At 46.8% G+C, this 11,579-nt stretch overlaps 1 protein-coding gene across 23 annotated transcripts in view; it reads left to right on the top strand.

Annotated features, from left to right (window-relative positions):
- Positions 1 to 11,579, top strand: part of CCSER2 (coiled-coil serine rich protein 2) — a 190,774-nt gene that overhangs the window by 143,784 nt on the left and 35,411 nt on the right. The window contains exon 8 of one of the 23 annotated variants that reach the window (XR_002831997.1): positions 1,637 to 1,803. The exons of 19 other annotated variants lie outside the window; for them this stretch is intronic. Coding sequence is in view for 3 of the 4 variants with exons in the window: in XM_023763743.1 (XP_023619511.1) it covers positions 6,499 to 6,586 (88 nt within the window). In the remaining variant the exon portion in view is untranslated. Of the gene's footprint in view, positions 1 to 1,636; positions 1,804 to 6,498; positions 6,633 to 11,579 lie in introns of those variants that run through there. 3 more of the 23 variants (XM_023763743.1, XM_023763740.1, XM_023763745.1) reach the window with 3 other exon arrangements.

Raw genomic sequence — 11,579 nt, 5'->3', positions numbered from 1 at the left:
CCATTGTTTTAAGTCTATATTATATAACTTTAAGAAAAAAACCTGTGGCGGGCTGGTTAGTCCCTAACTTCTTTTATATATAATATATTTTTATTGATTTCAGAGAGGAAGGGAGGGCCCGAAACCCAGGCATGTGCCCTTGACCGGAATCGAACCTGGGACCCGCAAGTCTGCAGGCCGACGCTCTAGCCACTGAGCCAAACCGGCCAGGGCTAGTCCCTAACTTTTTAAATGTTCAATAATAGTGTCATTGTTTGTGGTTTCTGTCCTCTCCCTCCTCCCCTTATGTGCATTGAACTTGGCCATCATTCCCAAGGTGAGAGACCATGTCTTTGCCGTCTCCTTGCTTTATACTTCACAGAATTCAAATATGTCAGTCAGCCTTTCTTTTCAAGAAACAGCCATAATATTCTGTGCAAATTTTTAACATCATTGTCATATACCTGTTATACTGTTTGCTACTGGCTTTTTTGCTCTTAGGTGACCTCTTGGGGACAGTCACTTTATCTTCCTTTTTTAAAAATGTATCTTTATTTTGAAAGTACTACAGATATCCCCTTATTTTCCACCACTGACCCCCTCTACCCTGCTCCCCCTTCCCCTCCCCCCACCTAGGCCTGCACTGCACTATTGTCTGTGTCCATGGGTCATGCATGTAAGTTCTTTGGTTAATCTCTCCCCACCTCCTCCCTCCTTCCCTCTGAGATGCCTCATCTGCTCCATGCCTCCATGTTTCTGGACCTGTTTTCTTGTCCCTGCATCGTTCCTTCCAGGCAGACCATTCCTAGTCTTTCTTCCTCCTCTTCAATGTAAGATGCAGTAGCAGATAGTCCCTTTCCCAGACTCTCCTGCTCTTCATCAGCGGATCCCTAGCTGTGTTTCCCTCTCATCTAAAATGGTTTAGCAGTTTCAAGTATTATGTAAATACTAGAGGCCCGGTGCACAACAATTTGTGCACTTGGGAGGGGGGTCCCTCAGCCCGGCCTGTGCCCTCTCACAGTCTGGGACTCCTCGGGGGATGTCCGGCTTGTTTCGTTCCCGCCTCCCTCAGCCCCCCGGCCGGGTTGTTTCGTTCCCGCCTCCCTCAGCCCCCCAGCCGGGTTGTTTCGTTCCCGCCTCCCTCAGCCGCCCGGCCGGGTTGTTTCGTTCCCCCCTCCCTCGGCCCCCCAGCCGGGTTGTTTCGTTCCCCCCTCCCTCAGCTGCCCAGCTTGATTTGCTCCCGCCTCCGCCGCCTGGCTTGCTTCGCTCCCAGCCGGTATATGCAAATTAACTGCCATCTTTGTTGGCAGTTAATTTGCATATTGTGCTGATTAGCCAATGGGAGGCGTAGCAAAGGTACGGTCAATTACCATTTGGGCTATTATTAGATAGGATGGTGACTTGTGTCATTACAAGTTTAAGGTCTAAAATCTCCACTGGACCTGCCATGTCTCTAATCTGTCCTTTATCTCAGGACATCTCCCTCTCCCATTCCCCTGATAAACTGTTCCAGACAAACTCTCCTTAAGCCCAGTTCTCAGCCACTCTTCTCACCTTCTTCAGTAGCCTCATGCTCATCAAACAAGATCACCTGCTACCTGCTTCCTGCCACCCAACTTCCCTGTAGCAGGTGTCATTCTCATTCGCTTTGTCCCAGCTCCAGGGAAAGCGGCACGATGCTGTGGAGGACCCCGCTCTCCTTGTGACTGTCTGCTGCTGCTGAGGACCCGCCTGCATCTGCCGCTGTTGTCTGCTTCAGTGTGCTTTATCCACTTCCTCTTCATCCTCAGTGTATACATTTCTATCTTAAATTCAGTAAATCAGGTAAACTTTTCCTTGCCTCTCCTTAAAACTCCCTCCAGTAAACATGGAAATCTGGAAAACCTAAAATAGCTACTGATTTTAATGCTGTACGTTTGGTGTGACTTTTGTCTTAAAAGCTTTTATTCCTTGGTTTTTGTGTCACTTCTCTCTGAAATCCCTTTTTCCCTTTTTTCTCTCATTTCCTTTGTAGGTTCCTTTTCTTCTTTAGAAGGTAGATTTAGCCCAGTCCCCTTTCAACCTTTTACTGTCATGATATCACATATGACATGATTGATAATATATAAAATCTTTCTTTAATACTTGATAATCCAGTTGCCCACTGGAAATTTCCACCGTATGTCCCACCCATAGGTACCTCTAATAGTATATTTAAAACTCGGGAATATTCCTTTTTGGACATACTTCCCCTCCTTTATTCTCCAACTAGAGGCCCGATGCACAAAAATTCATGCAAGAGTAGGCGTTCCTTCTCCCAGTTGCCAGCACAGGCTTCCCTCTGGCACCTGGGACCCAGGCTTCCCTCGCAGTCCCGGCTTCATCCGGAAGGATGTCCAGTCTAATTAGCATATTACGCTTTTATTATTATAGACTAGAGGCCCGGTGCACAAAAATTTGTGCACTTGGAGCGGGGGGTGTCCCTCAGCCCGGCCTGTGCCCTCTGGCAGTCTGGGACCCCTTGGGTGATGTCCACCTGCTGGCTTAGGCCTGCTCCCCAGGGGATTGGGCCTAAGCTGGCAGTCAGACATCCCTCTGGCAGCCCGGATGTCCACTTGCCAGCGGGGACCAGGCCTAAGCTGCAGTCGGACATCCTTAGCGCTGCTGAGGAGGCAGGAGAGACTCCCGCCATCACTGCTGTGCTGGCAACTATCAGCCTGGCTTGTGGCTGAGCAGAGCTTCCCCTGTGGAAGCTCACTGACCACCAGGGAGCAGTTCCTGCATTGAGCGTCTGTCCCCTGGTGGTCAGTGTGTGTCATAGTGACCAGTGATTCCCAGTCGTTCTGCTATTAGGGTTAGTTTGCATATTACCCTTTTATTATATGCCTGGTGCATGGGTGGGGGCTGGCTGGTTTGCCCTGAAGGGTATCCCGGATCAGGGTGGGGGTTCTGCTGGGGTGCCTGGCCAGACTGGGTGAGGGGCTGAGGGCTGTTTTCAGACTGGCCACACCCCCTTCAGGGTGGGGTCCCTGCTGGAGTGGCTGGCCAGCCTGGGTGAGGGGCGGAGGGCCGTTTTCAGGTTGGCCACACCCCCTTCAGGGAGTGGGGTCCTGCTGGGGTGCCTGGCAGCCTTGGTGAGTGGCTGATGGCTGTTTGCAGGCTGACAAGCTTCCCAGCACGGACCCTCACTCCATGAAGGTGTGGCCAGCCTGGGTAAGTGTCTGATGGCTGTTTGCAGGCTGGCCACAGCCCCTTCAGGTGGGAGTCCTCTCTGGGGTGGCTGGCCAGCCTGGATAAGGGGCTGATGACTGTTTGCAGGCTGGCCACGGCCCCCAGCCACCCAACCTCCCAGTGGAGGCTGGCTGGAAGCAGGTATCTGGGATTTATTTATCTTCTATATTTGAAACTTTGTTGCCTTTAGTGGAGGCCACAGCCAGCCAGGGCAGGCGGGAAGCTTGGCTTCCTCCATTGCCAGGGCAACCAAGCCTCCTGTTTGCTCCAGCTCCGTGGCTTCCAGCCACCATCTTGATTGGGTTAATTTGCATATAGTCACTCTGATTGTCTGGTGGGCATGGCTTGGGGCATAGCGAAGGATGGTCAGTTTGCATGCTTCTCTTTTATTAGATTAGATTCTTTTGATGGCGCAACAATCCACCATATCACCCAAGCTAGAAATATAGATGGCACTCTTTTTTTATGATTTTAATATTTTTATTAAATTGATTGGGGTAACATTGGTCAACATGAACATACAGGTTTCAGGTGTGGGTTTCTATGTTACAATATCTATGTATTACACTCCATGCCCACCACCCAGTGTCAAATCTCCTGTCACCTTATATTAGGAACCCCTTTTCCCTCTCCCCTTCCCTCTGGTAACCACCGCACTGCTGTTTGTGTTCATGAGTTTCAGTTTTACGTCCTACATATGAATGACCTAATATAGTTTTTAGCTTTTCTGACTGAATTATTTCACTTAACATAATGTTCTCAAGGTGCATCCATATTGCTTCAAGTGGTGCTATTTCATCCTTTCTTATGGCTGAGTAGTGTTCCATTCTGTATATGTACTGCATCTTCTTTATCCAGTTCTCTGTTGCGGGATACTTTGGTTGTTTCCATGTCTTGGCTACCGTGAATAATGCTGCAATGAACATAGGGGTGCTTATATCTTTGTGACTACATGAATTCGAGTTTTTCAGGCATGTACCCAGGAGACGGACTGCTGGGTTGTATGGTAGCTCTATTCTTCATTTTTTGAGGAATCACCAGACTGCTTTCCATAGTGGCTATACCAGTCTACAGTCCCACTAGCAGTGAATGAGGGTCCCCTTTTTTCCACAGCCTCTCCAACACTTGTTATTGATTGTCTTGTTGATAATGGCCACTCTAACAGGTGTAAGGTGCTATCTCATTGTAGTTTTGATTGACATTTCCCTAATTGCCAGTGAGATTGAACATCTTTTCATGTATCTATTGGCTGTTGGTATATCTTCTTGGGAAAGGTGTATTTTCAGGTCCTCTGCCCACCTTTTTTAAAAAATATATTTTCGCCGTAGCTGGTTTTGCTCAGTGGATAGAGCATCGGCCTGCGGACTGGAGGGTCCCAGGTTCGATTCCTGTCAAGGGCATGTACCTTGGTTGCAGGCACATCCGTAGTAGGAGGTGTGCAGGAGGCAGCTGATCCATGTTTCTCTCTCATCGATGTTTCTAACTCTCTATCTCTCTCCCTTCCTCTCTGTAAAAAAATCAATAAAATATATTTTAAAATACATATTTTTTTATTGATTTCAGAGAGGAAGGGAGAGGAAGAAAGAAGAGAGACATCAATGATGAGAGAGAATCATTGAAGCGGCTGCCTCCTGCATGCCCCTTACTGGGGATCCAGCCCACAACCTAGGCATGTGCCCTTGACTAGAATCGAACCCAGTACCCTTCAGTCCACAGGCCAATGCTTTATCCACTAAGCCAAACCGGCTAGGGCCCTCTGCCCACTTTTTGATTGGGTTGTTTGTTTGTTGTTGAGTTTTACAAGTTTTTTATATATTTGGAAATTAAACCTTTCTCAGAGGTACTGTTTGCAAATATCATCTCCGACCTGGGTGGCTGCCTCTTTGTTTTGTTGTTTCTTTTGCTGTGCAGAAGCATTTTAGTTTTATATAGTCCCATTCATTTATTTTTGCCTTTACTTCCTTTGCCTTTGGGGTCAAGTTCATAAAATATTCTCTACTGCCAAGGTCCATAAGTTTGGTACCTATATTGTCTTCTATGTAACATTGTTTAGGGTCTTATGTTTAGGTCTTTGATCCATTTGTACATGGAGACAAACTGTAATCCAGTTTCATTCATTTGCATGTGGCTTTCCAGTTTTCCCAGCACCATTTATTGAAAAGACTAGCTTGATACCATTTCTGGTTCCTTTGTCAAAAATTATCTGTCCAAAGACATGTGGTGTTATAGCTGGGCTCTCTATTCTGTTCCATTGATCGGTATATCTATTTCTCTGCCAATACCATGCTGTTTTGATTATTGTAGCTCTGTAGTATAATACCTCCAGCTTCATTCCTTTTTTCTCAGGATTGCTTTGGCTTTTCGGGTTCTTTTGTGGTTCCATGCAAATCTGATGGTTTCTTGTTCTATTTCTTTAAAAAATGACATTGGGATTTTGATGGGGATCGCATTAAATCTGTACATTGTTTTGGACAATATGGCCATTTTAATTATATTGATTCTTCCAATCCATGAACATGGAATATTTTTCCATTTTGCTATGACTTTTGCAGTCTCTTTTAATTACACTTTGTAACTTTCAGCATATAGGTCTTTGTGTTCTTTGTTAAGTTTATTCTTAGGTATTTTATTTTTGGGGGTTGCAATTGCAAAAGGAATTGTTTTTTTTTCATTTCTTTTTCTGAAGTTATGTTGTTAGTATATAGGAAGGCAATGGATTTTTTCACATTGATTTTGTATCCTGCAACTTGACTGTATTTGTTTATTGTTTCTAATAGTTTTTCGGTGGAGTCTTTGGGTTTTCTATATTCAGAATCATGTCATCCGCAAAAAGTGACACTTTTCCTTCCCAATTTGGATGCCTTTTATTTATTTCTCTTGCCTTATTGCTCTGGGCCTTCCAGCACTATGTGGAATAAGAGTGGTGAGAGTGGGCATCCTTGTCTTGTTCCCGATCTTAGAGGAAAAGCTTTCAGTTTTTCACCACTGAGTATGATATTAGTTGAGAGTTTATTATATATGGTCTTTATTATGTTGAGGTACTTTCCTTCTATTCCTAGTTTATTGTTTTAATTATAAATGGATATTTTTATTGTCACAAATTATTCCTGTTGGCTCTGTAAGTTTTTTGGTGAACTTGTGTTGTGACCTTATGTTCTTTGCTTCAGGTGGAATATCTCCCTTGAATATTTCCTGCAATGGAGGTTTCATGGTGATAAAATCTCTCAAGAATGTCTTTATTTCTCATTCATATTTAAAGAATACTTTTGCTGGATATATTATTCATGGCTGGTAATTTCTCTCTTTCAGGAGTTTGAATATTTGGTTCCACTCTCCTCTGGCTTGTAGAGTTTCTGCTAAGAAGTCGGATGGAATTCTGATGGCTATTCCTTTGTAGGTCACTTCCTTCTTTTCCCTGGCTGCTTTGAGAATTTTTTCTTTGTCATTAATTTTTGACAGTTTTGATACCAAGTGCCTTGAAGAGGACCTCTTTGGATTGAGGTAACGAGGTGTTCTGTATTCTTCTTGGATTTGAGGATCTAGTTCTTTCCATAGATTTGGGACGTTCTCATCCACCATTCATTTTAATAGACTCTCCATTCCATGCTCCCTCTCTTCCTCCTCTGGAATGTCTACAATTCTTATATTGCCTTTTTCTGATGGAGTCAAATAGGTCTCATAGAGCTCTTTCATTTTTCTTAATTCTCTCTTCCTTCTGTGTCATTTATTGGTTTCTATCTTTGATATCACTAGTTCTTTCCTCTATCTCATTGGTCCTATTTTCTATGCTCAGTAGTTTACTCTTTTGGGGGGAGGGGGGCTGTATAAGAAAGTCTTTATTGTAGAAGCTAGTGGCCATGTAGCCATTGCTATCAAGAAGCTACTAAAAAAAAAAAAAAAACAGTCTTTCAAAACAGTCCCATATAGTAGGTAGCCACACACTGGCTAGGTAACGGAGATACCTCCTTTCCTACATAGTAGCAGCCTCCAACATAGGAGCTATTATCTGAGCAGCCGTGCACTGCTTCTGGACCCACAGCCTATCATAGTAGCTGCATATGAGCTCACTAACTTGCTGGTCAGTACCATACTTTAATAACACTTAGACAAAAGAGGCTTCTTTCCAAATAGTGACATCAATCATTTGGGTTAGAGAAGGGCACGCTTGCGCATTCTGGATTACTACATCCTTGCACCTGCACATAGCATCTATAGCATCTTAGCCATGAACGTTCTGATTAAGATTTCCATGCTCAACATGGCCTTGGACATCCAGCATGTTCTGAACAAGGCCTCTACACTCCACTTGGCCTTGAGCATCCGGGATACTCTGACAGTGTTCCCATGCTGCACCTCTTACGCTGGATGGCCACCTAGGGGCACTCTGCCTACTTGCCAGCTCCCTAAACACAGAGTTCACAATAATAATACAAACTGTAACATGCTATGACCAGTACTCATATGTGGGGCCCTAATAGCAAAACTTGTAGGTTCCACCCCTTGGTGGAGTTCACATTTCCTGTCCCCACATAGGATGATGGCCTACTTGCCACTGTTGCTAGTACCACAAAGACAGCCAAGCTGTCCTTCTAATGGCCAAAGGGCTACTCTGTCCAGTATCTGAATCAAACCACAGTTCATCTGTACTCAAATGGACAGTCACAGCTGTCCGTGTAGTAGGGTTCCACCTACTTGACTCGTCCTTAGCACATATGGCCTCTGTGAGGATGACATGCCCACTCAGAACAAACTAGGGAATAGCTCCTCCACTCGAGCTTTATCACTTCATAGGGTCTCACATGTCACAGGACCTCACAAGGCCTGTAACTCCTGTGACAGAGGGCTGGTCTTCACCGCTTCCCTCTGTTGGAAATACCGCCCCCAACTCCTACTTTATTCAAATGGGGTTTGTGCCACCCTCAACATGGGCGTGGTCACACGGGCTTACAAGGCAGCACACAGACTGCCACTTGTCTCTCTATGAGAGAGTATTGGCTCCCAGATTTTTTCTATAACTGGGACTAAAACCTGATGGGTGCTCTCCTCTGTTCTCTTGGATGACTACCTTCTTGGCAGCTAGGTACTTCTGGGGGCCAGCCCCAGCGGTCCAGGGGTTCCCAAAGGTGTGGACAGAGTCGGCGAAGAATGATTTACACAGAGACAGCGTTCAGAACTCTCTAGCTTTGCTTAGTCTCCGTGGATCTTCCCTGTGCCTGGCTGAGGCCACAGAGAGAGATCCCAAGGCAAGCTGAGCCTTTATTTTATAGTGAGAGGTAAACAAGGTAGTGGTTTCTAGAGTTACACAGTTCTTGTGAGTTTCACTTGTTTTGACCATAGTTACACTTCCTGCACCCTCAGCCCATTAGCTTCCCAGATAAGATCTAGAGAGCCTCATAAGGTCAAGCCTAATTATGCTAAGAGGACTGTGCCCTCTAAGCTGGGAATTGTTTTTGACTTTGCCCACAGGTCAGTCTGAGGCTTACCCCTATATCAGCTCTCCACAAGGTACCCTCTGCTTCTGGGGTTCAACTCCACATTGCCCCTTCCAGGATAGCAGTCACATGGCCGTAACATCGGCGCTCAGTGGGGAACTGGACACTCACCAGTACTCCTAAAGACCAACCATCATAGGTCTGCAACAACTGCTGGGAGCTGCATTCAAATTTGCAAGAGAATTAGAGGTTAATACAACATTGTTAACACAATGAAACATTGGCACCGTGGCCGCCCCAGGCAGCCAAATCCCGTGCCATCAAACCTTGACACATGGTAGGGTCCTGTCAACCCTTCTATGCAAAAGCGAACTGTCCTTGACTCTCTGGAGCCATGTCCATGGAGAAGAAGGCACCAGCCAAATCCACCATGTAGTTCTCTGGAAGCCACAGTCAGGTGCCAGGTGCCGTGAGGCTCCTCTTCACTGGCCACACCCAAGAACCGTAGAGGCTGAGTGCGGTGGACGATCCTTATCTTCTCTGGCCACAAACACCTCCTGTCCAGTCTCCCTAGATGGTACAGGAGAGAGTTACCCGCCCCACATGGGCGGCTTAACCTCTAGGTACAGGCAACTGAGCCTGTACTTTTATCCAGGCTGTAGCAGAGCAAACTATAGTCTGTGGGTTCCACATGTGGCCTCCGGTCCTCCGAGGCCCCCAACAGGGTGTCTGGCTTGTCCCTTAGTCTAGGACAGTGGTTCTCAACCTTCTGGCCCTTTAAATACAGTTCCTCATGTTGTGACCCAACCATAAAATTATTTTCGTTGCTACTTCATAACTGTAATGTTGCTACTCTTATGAATCGTAATGTAAATATCTGATTTGCAGGATGGTCTTAGGCGACCCCTGTGAAAGGGTCGTTCGACCCCCAAAGGGGTCGTGACCCACAGGTTGAGAACCGCTGGTCTAGGAGATCAAATTCCTTTCCTCAAGGAAAGTGCAAAGTCCTGGAGGTGCTCCAGCTCAGGGGGAGTCTTTTCTCCATCCTCTCTGGGATTTCTGCTGCTGTTGGAGTCATTAACACTTCAGCACATCTGCAAATGGGGAACAGTTACTAGCTCCATTGCCACTGCTTTCAAGATCCCGGGGCCCCTGCTCCACCCCTGCAGCTGCTGACTGTGTTGTCCCCATCGTCTCCTTTGTCCCGTTGTCCTGGTTGTCCCCGTCCCTGTCTCTCCCCACCCCCTCACTCTCACTGCCACCCTTTGCTCAAAGTGGCCCTAAACAGGCTGGGGGCGGCTGGGGGGGGGAGGGGGGAGGGGGCGGTGGTGGGCGGGAGCATAGCGAGAATCAAGTGTGCACATTGCAGAGCACTCCTGCAGCATCTGGCCTCTCCTCTTACTCCCAGCAGCCGTGGCAGCTGGGCATGGTGGCTTTGCCATCTCTGGATCGCTGGATTACTGGTGGCAGCTTGGGGAGTCCAGCTCAGGTGTCTGGCCCCTGGAGGCCGGGTCCGCAGCTGCTCCCACTGTGGCTGTGTCACACCGTAAATGGTGGCCTGCTTCCAAGTCCTCTAGGATGTCGGAGTCAACATGATCTCCCGACTGGGCACTTACCCCTAACCCTGTCATGACCTCAAGTGTTGGGGAGCACTCACTGCTGCATTATCCTCTGTTCGCTGGGTGCACAGGTTCTTTATCCTGTCCAACTGCGCCCATTGTCCATCCGAGCCCCTCTGCCAGGGGCTGGGCCTGTGTTTTATGTGGTAATATATTGCTAATGCTGCACATTGCAGGGCAATTCTGAGATTTACTAACAAATAGTGTTGTCGTCTAAAAATATTATTGTGCATGAGCTGAACTTTTCACAAAGGTGACAGGAGATACATGGTAGGAATAGTTGTTCTTCCTCTTTCCTCACATTCCATTTGACATTTCTTCAGGAAAATAGTCTGCGCTGGAATGGTCAGAGGGATTAACCCTAAAGCCCACTATTTTAGTAAACTGCCCAGTGCCTCTTCCACCTGTCTCTTTCTAGGCCTTCTGAACTCTTTCCCATCTCCTCTCTTCTCACAGCACTTAGCTTCTTTCTTCAGCAGGTTCATAAGTGAGGCAAGGTGGTCTCGCACTCTGGGCTGCCCTGGCCACTGGAGGCGAGTTCCCTGTGGCCCCTGTAGCCCCAGGCTGGGCAGCTGGAGATAGACAGCAACAGCGCGGCTGCAGATGGGCTGCAGTAGTTCACTCTTAATCTCCTAATTGCAGGCTTCATTTCTAGGATTTCTGATTGATTCTTCTTTGAAGTTTTAATCTCTTTGGTAAAGTAGTCATTTTGCTCATTGATTTGTTTTCTGAATGAACTCAGTTGTCTGTCATTATTTTCTCATATCTCATTGAGTATTTTCAGAACTGCAATCTTGAAATCTGTCAAGATTATATCACATTTCCATGTGTTCTGACCTGCTTTCTGGGGACTTTTCATTTTCTTTCTGGTCATTGTCATTACTGCAGCCCTTCATGGTATTTGCTGTCCTCCTTTGCTTTCTCATTTATCTCTGAAGAAGTATTTCTACTATTTTCCTGTAGATGGTGCCCGAATCGCAAGATTTTTACCTCTGTGTTCTCCTAGATTTGAGCCTCCCTGGCTTCCTTAAGACAATACAGTCGGGGTGTGGCTCAGTGATTGAGCTTGAACCTATGAACCAGGAAGTCATGTTTCAATTCCCAGTCAGGGTACATGCCGAGGTTGTGGGCTTGAATCCCAGTGTGGGGTGTGCAGGAGGCCTCTGATCAATGATTCTCTCCCATCGTTGCGTGCGTTCTCTTCTCTTCTCTTCTCCCTTCCCTTCCCTTCCCTTCCCTTCCCTTCCTTTCCCTTCCCTTCCCTTCCCTTCCCTTCCCTTCCCTCCCCTCCCCTCCCCTCCCCTCAAACCTCCCCTCCCCTTCCCTTCCCTTCTCTCCT

The sequence above is a fragment of the Myotis lucifugus genome, unplaced genomic scaffold (genome assembly GCF_000147115.1).
Source record: "Myotis lucifugus unplaced genomic scaffold, Myoluc2.0 scaffold_299, whole genome shotgun sequence".
In the NCBI taxonomy this organism is placed as follows: Eukaryota; Metazoa; Chordata; class Mammalia; order Chiroptera; family Vespertilionidae; genus Myotis; species Myotis lucifugus.
This window is presented reverse-complemented; position numbering and strand designations above follow the sequence as displayed.